The 12,850-nt window shown below is 33.7% G+C and overlaps 1 protein-coding gene across 1 annotated transcript; it reads right to left on the reverse strand.

Moving 5' to 3' along the window:
• Positions 1-441: 441 nt before the first annotated feature.
• Positions 442-9,172, reverse strand: foxp3b (forkhead box P3b). The gene is made up of 12 exons (XM_053504620.1): positions 8,949-9,172; positions 6,999-7,164; positions 6,662-6,770; positions 6,362-6,494; positions 6,004-6,102; positions 5,793-5,880; positions 5,071-5,133; positions 4,671-4,809; positions 4,433-4,509; positions 3,279-3,380; positions 2,108-2,229; positions 442-855 (listed from the first exon to the last, which is right to left on the reverse strand). The coding sequence occupies exons 2-12, from the start codon at positions 7,146-7,148 to the stop codon at positions 804-806; spliced, it is 1,134 nt and encodes a 377-aa protein (XP_053360595.1). The 5' UTR covers positions 7,149-7,164; positions 8,949-9,172; the 3' UTR covers positions 442-803.
• Positions 9,173-12,850: the final 3,678 nt, after the last annotated feature.

Genomic DNA, 12,850 nt, shown 5'->3' on the forward strand with positions numbered 1-12,850 from the left:
CTGCGTCTGCTTATGAATGTGCTCTGAGGGGAAGAGGTTACCACACCCAACTGCACAGAGCCCACTGTTAGTGTCCTCTTCTGGCCAAACATTGCCATAACACCAACAAGCATGACTCCAGACCATTGTTAAAACATCTTTTTTTTTATGTCAGTATTTAAACATAATTTAAAGATGACCAATAAATATTGACATATCTTAGTATTACATGACAAAATAAGAAAGCTTAACTTCTGGCTTCGAGAGGATATCTCTTTTTCTAAGATTTACCCATAATTTACATTAAAATTGACTTATAATAGGAGTAAGGAAATTTAATGAAACACTCTGAAAAAGATGACTGTACATTATATAGTATATAATCTTATAGCACAAAATACAAAAAATACACTGCAAAAAAAATACATTGTAGCAAATAAAAATAAGCATTTTTAGCAAATAATAACTCTTAAGCTTTAAATATTCTTATTTTATTGGCAGATAAGTTTGCTTTATTCTATAAATAAATGCTTACATTTAAAAAATTTACTGTATGTAAGTAGAACAGGAATATTTAAGGTTAAAATTAGTAACAAATATAAAAACAAATACATATACAGTATTTGGTTTGTTGTAATTGTTATACTAGTAAATACTAGATACATTTATCTATTCTCAAGGTTCTGTCAGTAAGATTATTACTATTTCTACTGGACAGAATGCTACTCTATAAACAAAATATTAACAATAATAAAAATTTAAAAAGCTACCCCCTTTCAACAACATTGTGTGAAACAGCTCCTCAGTGTATGCAGTCGGAAAGCTTAGGGCACCTTGGGGGGATGAGAGAAATGAGACATCCATCGGAAAGAATCCCTAAAAAAAAAAGTTGTAATTTTTAATACGCCCTCATTAACTTCTTTCAGTGAAGCAGAGCAACAAGAACACTACACCACAAAGCACTACATTCAGATTTTTGTGCGCCAATGAGTCACACATTTTAAAATTCTGTACCAAACATCATAACATGAATATTGATTAATTTTCAGGTCTTATCATTAAAAAAGGGGTTGGCAAGGTGGTTAGCACTGTCACCTTGTACCTCAAAGGTCAGGGGTTTGATTCCCACTTCCGTGCATGGTGGATTTCCCCTGGGTGCTCCAGTTTCCTCCCACAGTACAAAAACATGCAGATTAGGCAAACTGGCATTCCCAAATTGCCCGTAGTGTGTAATAGACGAATAAGTGTGTATGTGTGTGCCTTGCGATGTTCCATTCCGGGTGTAATGCCTTATGCTCCTAGGATATCCCATATAAACCCTGTATACAGGATAAAGGGAGTGAGTTTGTAAGGAATGTGAATCGGTTCCCAGTGGTGACTGAAAAGAGCCTCCTCGGTGATGTGTGGTTTGTGTTCTATGCCAAAGAGTCAAAGATGGAAGTTTACGAGAGATTGTGAGAATTTATAACAATCACGAGCCAAAACAATCAAAAGAAATAGAGCAAATTAAACCAAATTTAAAAGAAAATCTTGTCACGTCCATTACTAAGTACATTATAACCAAGTATCGATTTATTTTCTTTTTTTTACCCTATAAGATTTTCGAGTTCACATAAAATGAAGCACATAAAATGCATTTTGGGAATGTATAAATACGAAATAAACACATACATAAAAAACACACATTTTGAAATGTGCATGATGTGCGGCTTTGTGAGACACCGGAAGCGTTGCCCAATTTTTTATTTTTTTTTTGCGAAGTGCGTGAAGTACTCGGTGTTTTGTGCAGGTTTCCGCGTTTTCTTTACAGGATATGTTATGTAATCATTTCGGAAATGTTCGTCATAAATTTTCACATTAGTTTGGAGCATTTATTTTTCATCAGATATTTACAAAACAAATATGTAAAGCACTTACATGATTATATATTGTGATAATATGATTGTTTGAGGTAAAATCTCTAGCAAATTAAAGTATAACTTCCTCCTGGGTACCAAAACAATTTAGAGTATTTAAAATGAACAATTGAGTCTCACCAAACTTATTCTTTTTCTGAAGTTAACACATTAATCGTGTATTATATAATAAACTGTAGTGAAGTACTGTACACAAACGCAAAACTAGTTACCTGTTAAACCTCTGGCCCTTTCTTTTCTGAAACTCCTTCTCATCCACAGTCCACACTGCGCCTTTCCCTCCGTCCACCCGCACAAAGCACTTGTGAAGGCTGAGGTTGTGACGGACTGCATTCTGCTTACAGATATTAGTTAAAAAACAGTGAAATATTAAATTTGATATAGAAATAAACGGCTAAAAGTTTAGATGGAGGTAAGACGATTTTACAATGTCAGTGCTGCCATCTAGTGGACATAGTCCAGGCTACCATAAAGCAACTACACAAATCCACTATTCAGCTGCTGGACAAACATTCATCCAGTCCTATAACCAGCCAATTGTGTAAAATCACAAGTCAAGAGTTTCAGTTTAATGTTCACATCAGACATCAGACTTAAGTAAAAGAGTTTGACCATGGGATGATTGTTAGTGGCAGATGGTACAGTTGGTTTTGAATAAAAATAATAATAAAACTGAGATTAGACACACTTAAACACACACAACTTAAATGAAGTTATAATGCAACTGGTCCACTAACCCCAAAACCCCCACCAGTACCACCTTGACTTTCACTCCTGCTGAAGACTTTAAAGATGCAGTTGACTAGGTAGATAGCGAAACCCCTGAGACAAAGGCTGTATATACAATATGGATGGAAGTGCATGCGCTGGCAATGCTAGTTTTATTCAACAGTTAAGAGATTGTAAAAGTTTAAAATGGATGAAAAAGATGAATTTTGGCTGATTGCTTCATTGGGGCAAATTAACTATTTGCATCACTGACAATTTTTTTTCTAACTGTCTCAATACATAGTGTTTGTAGGTTGTCAACTGTTACTGGAGCTAAAAGGTTAAGCTTTGGTTTTATGGCTGCAAACCCAGCATGCATTTGCAATTTACAGTGAATGAGAAATGATCACCTTGAAAGGTGTCCTAAAATGCCATTTAGATATAAATATAATATAAATAGTACAAAGCATGTCAAATTATCACCTAATTAACTCGGCAGATTTGCACTGAGTTGAGGGAGATTCTACCATGCTCTAAAATTTAATATACCATTTGACTACATACTATATTTATACACAGGCTTAACACAAGTAAAACAAAAAAAAGAAAGAAAAAGAAAAAACGTGACAGCTATTATGTGGCTATGCTGACATGCATTCCATCATGATACATTACCTTCCATGTGGGTGTGTTGTGACGAAAGTAAAAGAACTTTTGAATGAACCAACTGTAGATCTCATTCAGAGCCCTTTGCTTATCTGGTGCCTCCAGTATTGACTATGAAAAAATAAAACATAAATAAACATATGTATATTGCTATATTAATGACAAATATACATACAGTGGAACCTCGAATTGTGAGTAACGCGGTTTGCGAGTGTTCCGCAAGACGAGCAAAGATTTTTAATCAATTTTGACTTGAAAAACGAACAAGTCTTGTTTTACGAGTACCAAGTATCATGTATTACGCATGCGCTTCTTGTTTTGATACCGATCGTCTGAGCCAATGATTTTTCTCTCTCTTGTGCTGCGGAATTGTGGGTAATCATCTCCTCAGCTGGGTCTTAGAGCGCATCTCTCACTGGTATAATAAACATCCGTGCACGCATGTACTGTTTACTATAACAGAAGAAGAAAGTCTCATTAGAGAGCTTAAAGATCCGTTTTCTTTCTCTTCCTGGCTCAGCATGCCATTATGTGTGTGCTGCGCGTAATTTGACACCGTGCCCCCTTCATACAAACCCCACCTCTCGCCTTTACACATACACAAACACCCTACCTCCTCGCACCTTCACACCCCCCCCCCCCTCCTCGCGCCTTCACACACACACACTCTGCTCTACACAAAAACACTTCTCTGTTGTGATTTGTGTGTGTGTGTGTGTGTAAAACTCAAATAAGAGAGAAGTAAGTGTTACTGTTTAGGATGAGAAGAGAGGAGGGGCTGATTCCTTCTCTTCTCTTACTTTAGTTTCACACACAAACACACACACTCACACACACAGCGCCTACATGCATAAATGGAAACATTTATCTGTCTGGATTTATTTTTACTTTTCTTAAGGGTAAGGTGCAGGTTTGTTTGTTTTTTATTGTTATTATTTGTATGTATTTATTCTTTGTGCTGTGGAATGAATTATTTGAGTTTGCATTATTTCATATTGGAAAAACCCACTTTGATATACGAGTGTTGAAATATGAGCCCGCTTCCAAGGCTCGTAAAACAAGGTTCCACTGTATTTGTATACTGTAATGTGATAAATATGCATATTCACATATAATAAAAAGAATAGAATTAAAAGTATTGTTTGAAAGAACTGATTACTTACACATCTGATGAGAAAAGCGTAAGTATATGGAGGTCTGATATTGACAAATTTGTAGCATTCCATACTGTTCACAAAATCTATAATGTGGAAGAAGAAATGTTTTTGCATAACAAAGTTCCATCAATTTAAATAAATTTTTAAAACAAGCAGCACAAAAATGATCTGCAATAACATGCAAGCACATGTGTATTATCAAATCTGACAGCCCTGGGAAAGTCAGCATGTGGATGGGCTTTACCTGTCAGTAGGTGGGGGGTGGCCGTGTGCCAGTATTTGTGGCGCCCTGTGGCATCAGTGGCCCACTCTACACTTCCATCTGGCTCCTCAGATGGAGGCGCAGGCAGTGCCAGCGGACTCCACCAGCCTAGAGCTGCTCTCTGACAGAGTGGCATACAACATACACCCGCACATTTCATAAGGAAGAAACATAATGCAACTGTGCACCTACACCATCTAAATGGTAAAAAGGCAATAAAATAATATTCTATTCCTAATAAAATTTGACAGTAAACATTTCCTGTACTAAATTATGACAAATAATTAATTGTGATATTTAATGCTAGTTAGATTATGTGTATCATGTTTTATCAGGAATAGCTTTCAAATGGGACTGAGTGTTGAAGTGATTTACATCTTACCGTGTGTTCAGTCAGTCTTAGATGGAGCTGCATAGCATTGAGTGTCTGTCTTTCCTCAACAAGCTTAAACACAATATTCAGTAAACAGTTACAGTTGATATGTCAGCATTACAATATGCTGCAAATAATATGTTTGCAAAAAAAAAAGTAGTAGCCATCATAAAATTGTTATAAATTTTTTTTTAAGAGTTTGACAGCAAACAGCATAAACACAATTTCCCGGATTTTAGTTAGTCTAGTTAATTATAAGCCCTTTATGTTTGCATGATATACTTATATCGTGCAAACCCAAAGAGCTTATACGATATACTTATATTAATTAAATGAATAAGCAGTTTAAAGTTGACTCAGCTTTAGCTACATCTCTTCAATATGTATCTCGTTTCTATGCCAGTGAGATAGATCTGAAGTGGTTTTGGCTGAGGCATAAGTAGTTGGGCCAATTTGACTTTACAACACAACGGTACAGCTTGTTCAGCAAAGTGAGTCACCAGCAGAAGGTAAAAAGTAAAAAGTGTTCTGCTATTGTGACCAGAAATGTTTTTTCACAAGTGAAAAATCATCAGCTTGAGAGCAAAATTTAGTCACATTATGTCTGTTAGAACATAGCGTTAACAATCCTTATGCACAAATACAATTACTGTTCTTACTGCTAATTTCTCACATTTCTCACTGTAACCAGAATATCTTATTTGTTTAAATGCTACCACATATTCAGCTACCTGACTTTCCATCTGCCGCACCCTTTCTTCCTGCACTCTCCACTGTGCAATTGTTTTTTCTCCCCAGCTGTGTCCATTGTTCAGATGTCTAGACAAATTGATAAAAATGATATATATATTTATATATATAAAAGCTAGAAGAAATATGACAGACTCATGCTTGATATATATGTGGTTTAAATTTTTGGTTTAAAAACTGAAAATGACTCACTTCAGGAAAACAGGATAGTCTTTGAAGGCTTCATCACAATCAGGCCAGCGGCATCGTCCATTAACAAACAGAGTGCTTATCATATTTGACTGGATAAGGCTGCATGAGTTGGTAAGTGTATATTAATACAATGTCCTATGTACAGTAGGTGAAACTCAGTTACAGTATATATTATATTATATATTCAGTAGAGACATGAGTTAAAACTATCCCATCTATATTTTTACTTTTACCATCTTACTTTTCAAGAAGTCAGCTCCACAAGTGTCAAAATTACAATGAAGCTGAATTCATACAAGGTTTGGGATTTCATATGAGTTGAACAGACTGAACATGCTGTTTTCTGTTTCAGTCTTACCTGTTCATATGAGTGATGGGGGTTGTGTGTTCATCAGTTTGTACTTGACGAGAACTCTGTTCACTGTTTTTTCTGCCATTCTTAACTGCTGACTCACACTTTTTATGTGAGAACTGAGAAAAACTGGTGTGTTCTGGTGAAAGAAAATAGGAGCAGGAGATGAATGCTGAGGAACGTATTCACTTCCAGACCCATTTAACAATGTAGTAAAATATTATAATATAATTGAAATAATTGAAATACAGTACTGCCTTTTTTTAATTGTGTAATACTCTATACTCAATATGTTGCAGTACAGACCCAAAGGTTGCAGAAAGGTGGAGCAGAGCACAGACGGTCTGTTCTGGGTGGGCTGAGGACTCTGACCCTCTAGTAGGAGTACATGTCTGTGTGCTGTCTTGTACGCACTCTGCACACATGCAAACAGATTTTTTTACAGAGTGAATTTTTAATGAACTGATAGCATGGGAGTTGTGTCTTACCATTTATGATGATTAATTGGCGAATGTGAATAATTTCTGATAACATGTTTTTATTGGGAAATATGAGCAAAGTAATATGGAGAAGTCTAAATTTATTTTTACGCAGGTCTGATCTTTGTCATGAACGGAATTTCACTTTGTAAACTAGAAATTACCTGAGAGCACAAGTTTTCCTCAGAATGTAGAGAAGTGCCACAGTTATTTGACATGTACGTCTCATCCTCCTGCTCCTCTTTTAGATGTGGAGGCACATCCCCATTTTTTACACCCATAGTCATGCCACTCTGATTGTTAAACTGGGACATCCCTACTGGAAAAACTCTGTATAAGAACAAAACAAAAGAAAAAGACGTTTTACAGCACTTTGTTCCTCATTTCTATTTTGAATCCAAATAAGGTTTAGACAGGAGGGTGGACAGACCCTGACCCAAATCATTTTGACAAGGTACTGGTGATTATTTCTTTGCCTCACCTGGATACAAAAATCCACCATTATGTTTTTTTCATAGCTACTTATTAAACACTTAGATACCCTCAAAAGAAGAGAAAAAAGGCCAACATTTAAATACACTTTCCTCAACCCAGCCACAACATCTTTGGGTTTTTTCCCCCTTCCCTCATTAACATTAAGAGGGTGAGAAGCAGAGACATGAAAGAAGATTGATAGAGGTAGAGAGTGAGCAAAACTGGGTGTGAAGCTCTCATAGTAGAACTATAACACAAATACTTGATACTATTGAGTGATAAGGCCTTGTAGGTTTTGTTTAGTTTACATACCTTAATTCAGCAAAAAGCACACATGCTTCTATTTTGAATGCATATTAAAGTGATAAACAGCTAACAAAACTTATAAGATAAATAACCAGTTATATATACATAAATGTGCGCTCAGGTTGCATTTTGCAAAAAAACATGCACAAGCAGGCCAGGAAGAGGAAATAGGATATGGGTAAAAAGAAAGAGAAAGTTTGCAATCGTTGCGGTTTTTGATGTTATCCTTGTGTTTAAAAAGAAAAGAAGACTTGAGCTGCAGTTAAATGAATAAATATAAAGTTACTGCAGTTGTACGATTTGGAACATTTATATATATGTATAATATCTTTGTAATATCAACAACACATGAAATAACCTAAATGCATTACAGTTAGGAACTAGACTCACACTATGCAAGCATCATCAAACTTTGCTTAACATTAAGCATCCATCTTTATAGCTTTACAATCTACCGTATTGCTGCAGTCTATAGCTGTTTTAATACTTTATGATATTGGCTAATGATTACAGAAATTGCTGTAAAGCTTTTTTGACATAACTTCACAGGAATGGAAAATTACTCACTGCCAAAAGCAATTCTTTATTATTCACACCATGGAACGTTTCGTTATCACAAACCACTCTCCCACAAAGTTGTTTAAAACTAAAAAAAAAAAAAGAATCTATGCTGGAATTAGTTTCTAGAAAACCATAAACTTTTACCACATACTATTTATAGAAACAACAAAATAGCATGAACAAAACTCTTCATGCGTGTTTCTCATTTTCAGGCCAAAGCGCACGAAGCCATATACAATATGAAAATTTTAAACTGCAATATAACACAAAGCGGTATTATGACTATACAGTACATAACCACAACACATGCATTCCTACAACTTTCAATTTTCACATAAACTGTGAACTTTGAACCGAAATTTCTGACATCTGATGTCTTCAATCATAATTTTTAACTTTTTTATATGTATATAATATAATTATTAGAAGAGAGTTTATTCAGGATATTCAATAATCTTTAATGATTTAGGCATAAATAATAAAATTTCTATCTTTTTATCTATCTATCTATCTATCTATCTATCTATCTATCTATCTATCTATCTATATATATATCTATATATATATCTATCTATCTAGCCACACATACATACTACATACGTACATACACACTTTAAAATGGGAAAAAAATGTATGTTAACAAACAAGTACTTAAACAATAAAAAGCTACACAAGTCAAAACTTTATATCACAGTTAAGGAAATATATTAAAATGACTTATAACATTTTTAACCATGAACTTTAGTTCTTTAGGAAGGCAAATACATGCTTACTGTAAGTACAGCCGTCTTTACACCTTGTTTTGCGCCCCCAGTTCTCTTCCTGTCTTTTGCTTGTTGAACAGAATGAATATAAATGAGGTAAAATCTTAATTTTAGACATCCAAGCACTTAAAGCTCCATAACGAAAGTCATATTCAGCAAGCCGCTTAGAATGTGTATCTTTTAAAAACAAGTAAATGCATCTTTTTTAAAAGACCACAGTGCTCCAACTTTTGTGTACCTGTGGCGTGCCTAGGTGTTCAAAAGTTATGCGCGCTCTTTGTGTGGTTAAGAAACACGTAAATGGAAAAATATACTCTAACCTCTGATATTTTTACGTTAGTTATTCATTTATTGAGAAAAACTTTTTTCTGCACGCTTAGAATTAAACAACATTATCAATATAAGTCAGGTTATCAACATAAACATTATTAATATGTTTTGCTGTATCAGGATAACATTCATTAATTCTCTGCTCAAAACCTCATTACTTCATCTAACATAATTTATATAATTGCATCTGCAGTTGAATAGTGCAATTCTTGTATTTCTACTTGAAAGTTAATAAAAAAAAAAATCAAATGCTATCTCATGAAAACTAAACTGTTATGTTGTTTAGCATTTATTGCCATTTTCGATACAGAGGTAGGCCTTTGGTCAGTTGTAAATAATATTGCTATAAATAAATAATGATGCACTCTGTTATATTTTCTTATCTCATCATTTATCTAAATGTGATTGTGTTGTTGTTATATCTGTAAATGAATCTGCATAAGGGAGTTGAAAGATGTTCTGTGACTCACCTGGAGTTGTCTCCTCGTTAGAAAATGATGCAGCACAACCTCTGTGTCCATCTATATTTATAGTCGGATAGTGTAATCGACTTTTCGAGTTGGCAAAAATTAGTCATTGTTATAAATATAATATTCAGTAATACGTTTGATACCAGAATACTGATTAGAAGTTTATTAGAATAGTACAGTATTTGCTTATCGAAGATCAAAACTTTATGGCGTAATATCCTTAAATCACTGAATTTTCCAACTGAATCTTAAATTACTTATATGTGTCAAAATATACAATTAAGGAAATTCCTAATTTAAGTGAGATTAAAATACAGTGCACAGCAATGTGTAATATAATCTATGCCACATAAATAATATATTTAAATAAACAATAATATATATTTTAAAAAATACAGAATACCTGTTTGCTGTCGACTGTTTAACATTATATAAAAATGTGCCAGTTAAGCTTGTTTATATTATATTTTAATGGTACTTATGAGATCATTTTAACCATTTAACCATAATTACTTTAATACAAATGTTTAAGTAGCAACATTCTTTACGTAATCTAAGAGACACCACAAAAATACATTACTAATATTCCCACTCAAATTCAGGGGAATATGGATAGAAATTCAATATGAAGAAGAAAAATAACTAAGAAGAATTTAGACATAAAAAAATAATAATTGTCATGATGCTTCATATAAAAAAAGATTTTTTTTTTCCTGTGGATCATTTTATTATTTATTATAACGTGTGTGTATATATGACTAAGGCTATAATACTATTAGAAATTTCATAGAATTTCAAACATCTTTCTCTCTCTCTTTCCCTTTTTTCTATCTGTCTATCTATTTGGTTACAATCTTCTATCAATTACAAACCTTTTCACAGTTTATACTGTCACACCTATGAATTTAAAATAACATATTCACTAATTTACTATATGATTCACACCATATGTTTTTATTAGTAGTATGTATGTATTATTATTATTATTATTATTATTATTATTATCATTATAGTAAATGTATATTGTATGTATTATAGGTTGCAAAATATTTTCACGGTGACATAAATTGCTTATTTTAAAATGCAAATATTTAGTTGGTTGCATTAATATTGCTTTTATGATTGCCCGAAATTTGGAATGACCTATATTTGCCTTTAATTCTTAGCCACAACTTAAACCTAACACCACCATGTTTCAATGTGCTAATTGCCAACCTGTTACACCAGGCAACATAATAAACCACATAATTCAAGTCTGTAGCGTTTAATGTAAAAATTCCACAATCGTAATACATTTCTCACAAACCACTACGTAATACATATCTGCAGGTTTTAATTTAATAATCTCACAAACATGAAAAATAAATAGCTATTTCTTTTGTAGATATTTGTCATGTTTGTGGGAAGGTAAAAAAAAATCAGTTTTCTAAATTCTAATAACTTCTTACAAATCTGATATTAGGTTTCTGGGAAATTTACAGTATTACATATGTAGGATAATTACTTTAAAACCTGCACATTTGTATTAACTCTTTGGTTTACTATAATTGTGGGCTTTTATTACATTCAAACGTGTTACACATAACTGCTTAAACCATCCTTTCACCCTGCTACGTCTACTGTTCCATAAAGATTATTGTAGAATGTTTAAGTTTGTTTAATGCTCTCTAACAAACTATGGCTTCATCCGGGAAGAGTTGTGTTTATACTGATTTCACACAGGTAAACTCCTTATGACTTATAATGTTAACTTTTTAAAAAACATTCTTTTTATTCTTACTTCAGTATTATGGGGTATTTTCTGTAGATTAATAAAATAGACAAATGAACATAGCAATAAAACCACCTTTCTAACAGCTCTAACACCTATCCCTAAGATCTGGGACTAATTTGGCATTAATACAGTACATTAACACCAGACCCTTGTGCTCCAGATCCACGCTTGTTTGCCAATGAATCCTAGAGATGATTAATTGGTCTGATGTTTCAGAAACTTGAACGTCAATTGACAGGAACTCCTTGAATTGATAATCATGTTCCTCAAACCACAAATATGTAGTGGAAGGCATTATACTGCAGAAAATGGATACTTGGCATTACGCAATACCACTACCATGAAGAGGTGTACGTTGTCTGCAGCAATGTTAAGGTAGATCGTATGTGTCAAAGTGATATCCACATGAATGACAGGCCCCAAGGTTTCCCAGCAAACGTATGCTTTTCTTACTTATTTTCCCTTGTAGGTGTGAAATGCATTTAAGATTCAGTTTGATATGATTACATCTGAAACTCATTGACTCATTTAAGCATTTCAGTTACAATACACATATGTTTAGGCGACCAGTGTGGTTATTAAAATAGAATATACATATTCTTTTGCGTGAGTGTGTGAATTTGAGAGTAGGTCAAAGCAGTAAGATTATGTAATACATGCTTTGATTACATGACCATGTTAAACCACACACTCATGACAGGCATGTTTATTAATGCCACACATAATCATGTCATCGCCACCATTGTTACTTTCATTAAAAATTCAAGATTTCATTCCGACATGTCAAAGTTAATAAACCACAAACCAAAGGCAACAAACATTTTCAAAACATCACATTGTGGGACTGTCCTTATGAAGCAAATGACGTGCATTGTCATGCTGACGGCTTGTTTTTTTTTCAGATTTTTTTATTTTTGTGGTTGGCAAGTGTTACCGCAGTGTCTGTAAGTTGTACTCGTGCATTTTAATTCTGTCAAAACATTGCATTTTTCTGCTTATGTGCTGGCAAATGTGCAGTGATAAACACTTTCGATTGAATGAATCATAAACTATTCAGAAACATGTCCTATATGGACAGATATAAACAGCTCTGGAAAAAAGAGTCCACTGCATATTTTTCTTAAATCAGCATCCATTCATTTCTTGTTTTCTTTTATGTGGTACTTATTACAGGATCACCTGAATCAAATCTTATGTGATAAGGAGGGGGAAAAAAGTGGCACCTAAAATGTAATTGGGATTTAAAAAATGACTACTGACTATACCAAAAGATGTTTTTAAAGAAATGTTTTGAGGCAGGAAAAGAAGGGTTCCATGCCGGCTTTATTGGCACAAGG

Source organism: Clarias gariepinus, chromosome 9 (assembly GCF_024256425.1).
Source record: "Clarias gariepinus isolate MV-2021 ecotype Netherlands chromosome 9, CGAR_prim_01v2, whole genome shotgun sequence".
NCBI classification, from domain to species: Eukaryota; Metazoa; Chordata; class Actinopteri; order Siluriformes; family Clariidae; genus Clarias; species Clarias gariepinus.

Bases quoted from the DNA above. Each gene is read 5' to 3' on its own strand.
- foxp3b (XM_053504620.1), bottom strand. From the start codon at position 7,148: ATGTCCCAGTTTAACAATCAGAGTGGCATGACTATGGGTGTAAAAAAT. The intron at 2,230-3,278 runs GTAATGTATCAT...ATCTGTAAGCAG, and splicing joins ACAACACACCCACATGGAAG to AATGCAGTCCGTCACAACCT. The intron at 856-2,107 runs GTAACTAGTTTT...TTTTTTTTTTAG, and splicing joins AAGGGCCAGAGGTTTAACAG to GGATTCTTTCCGATGGATGT.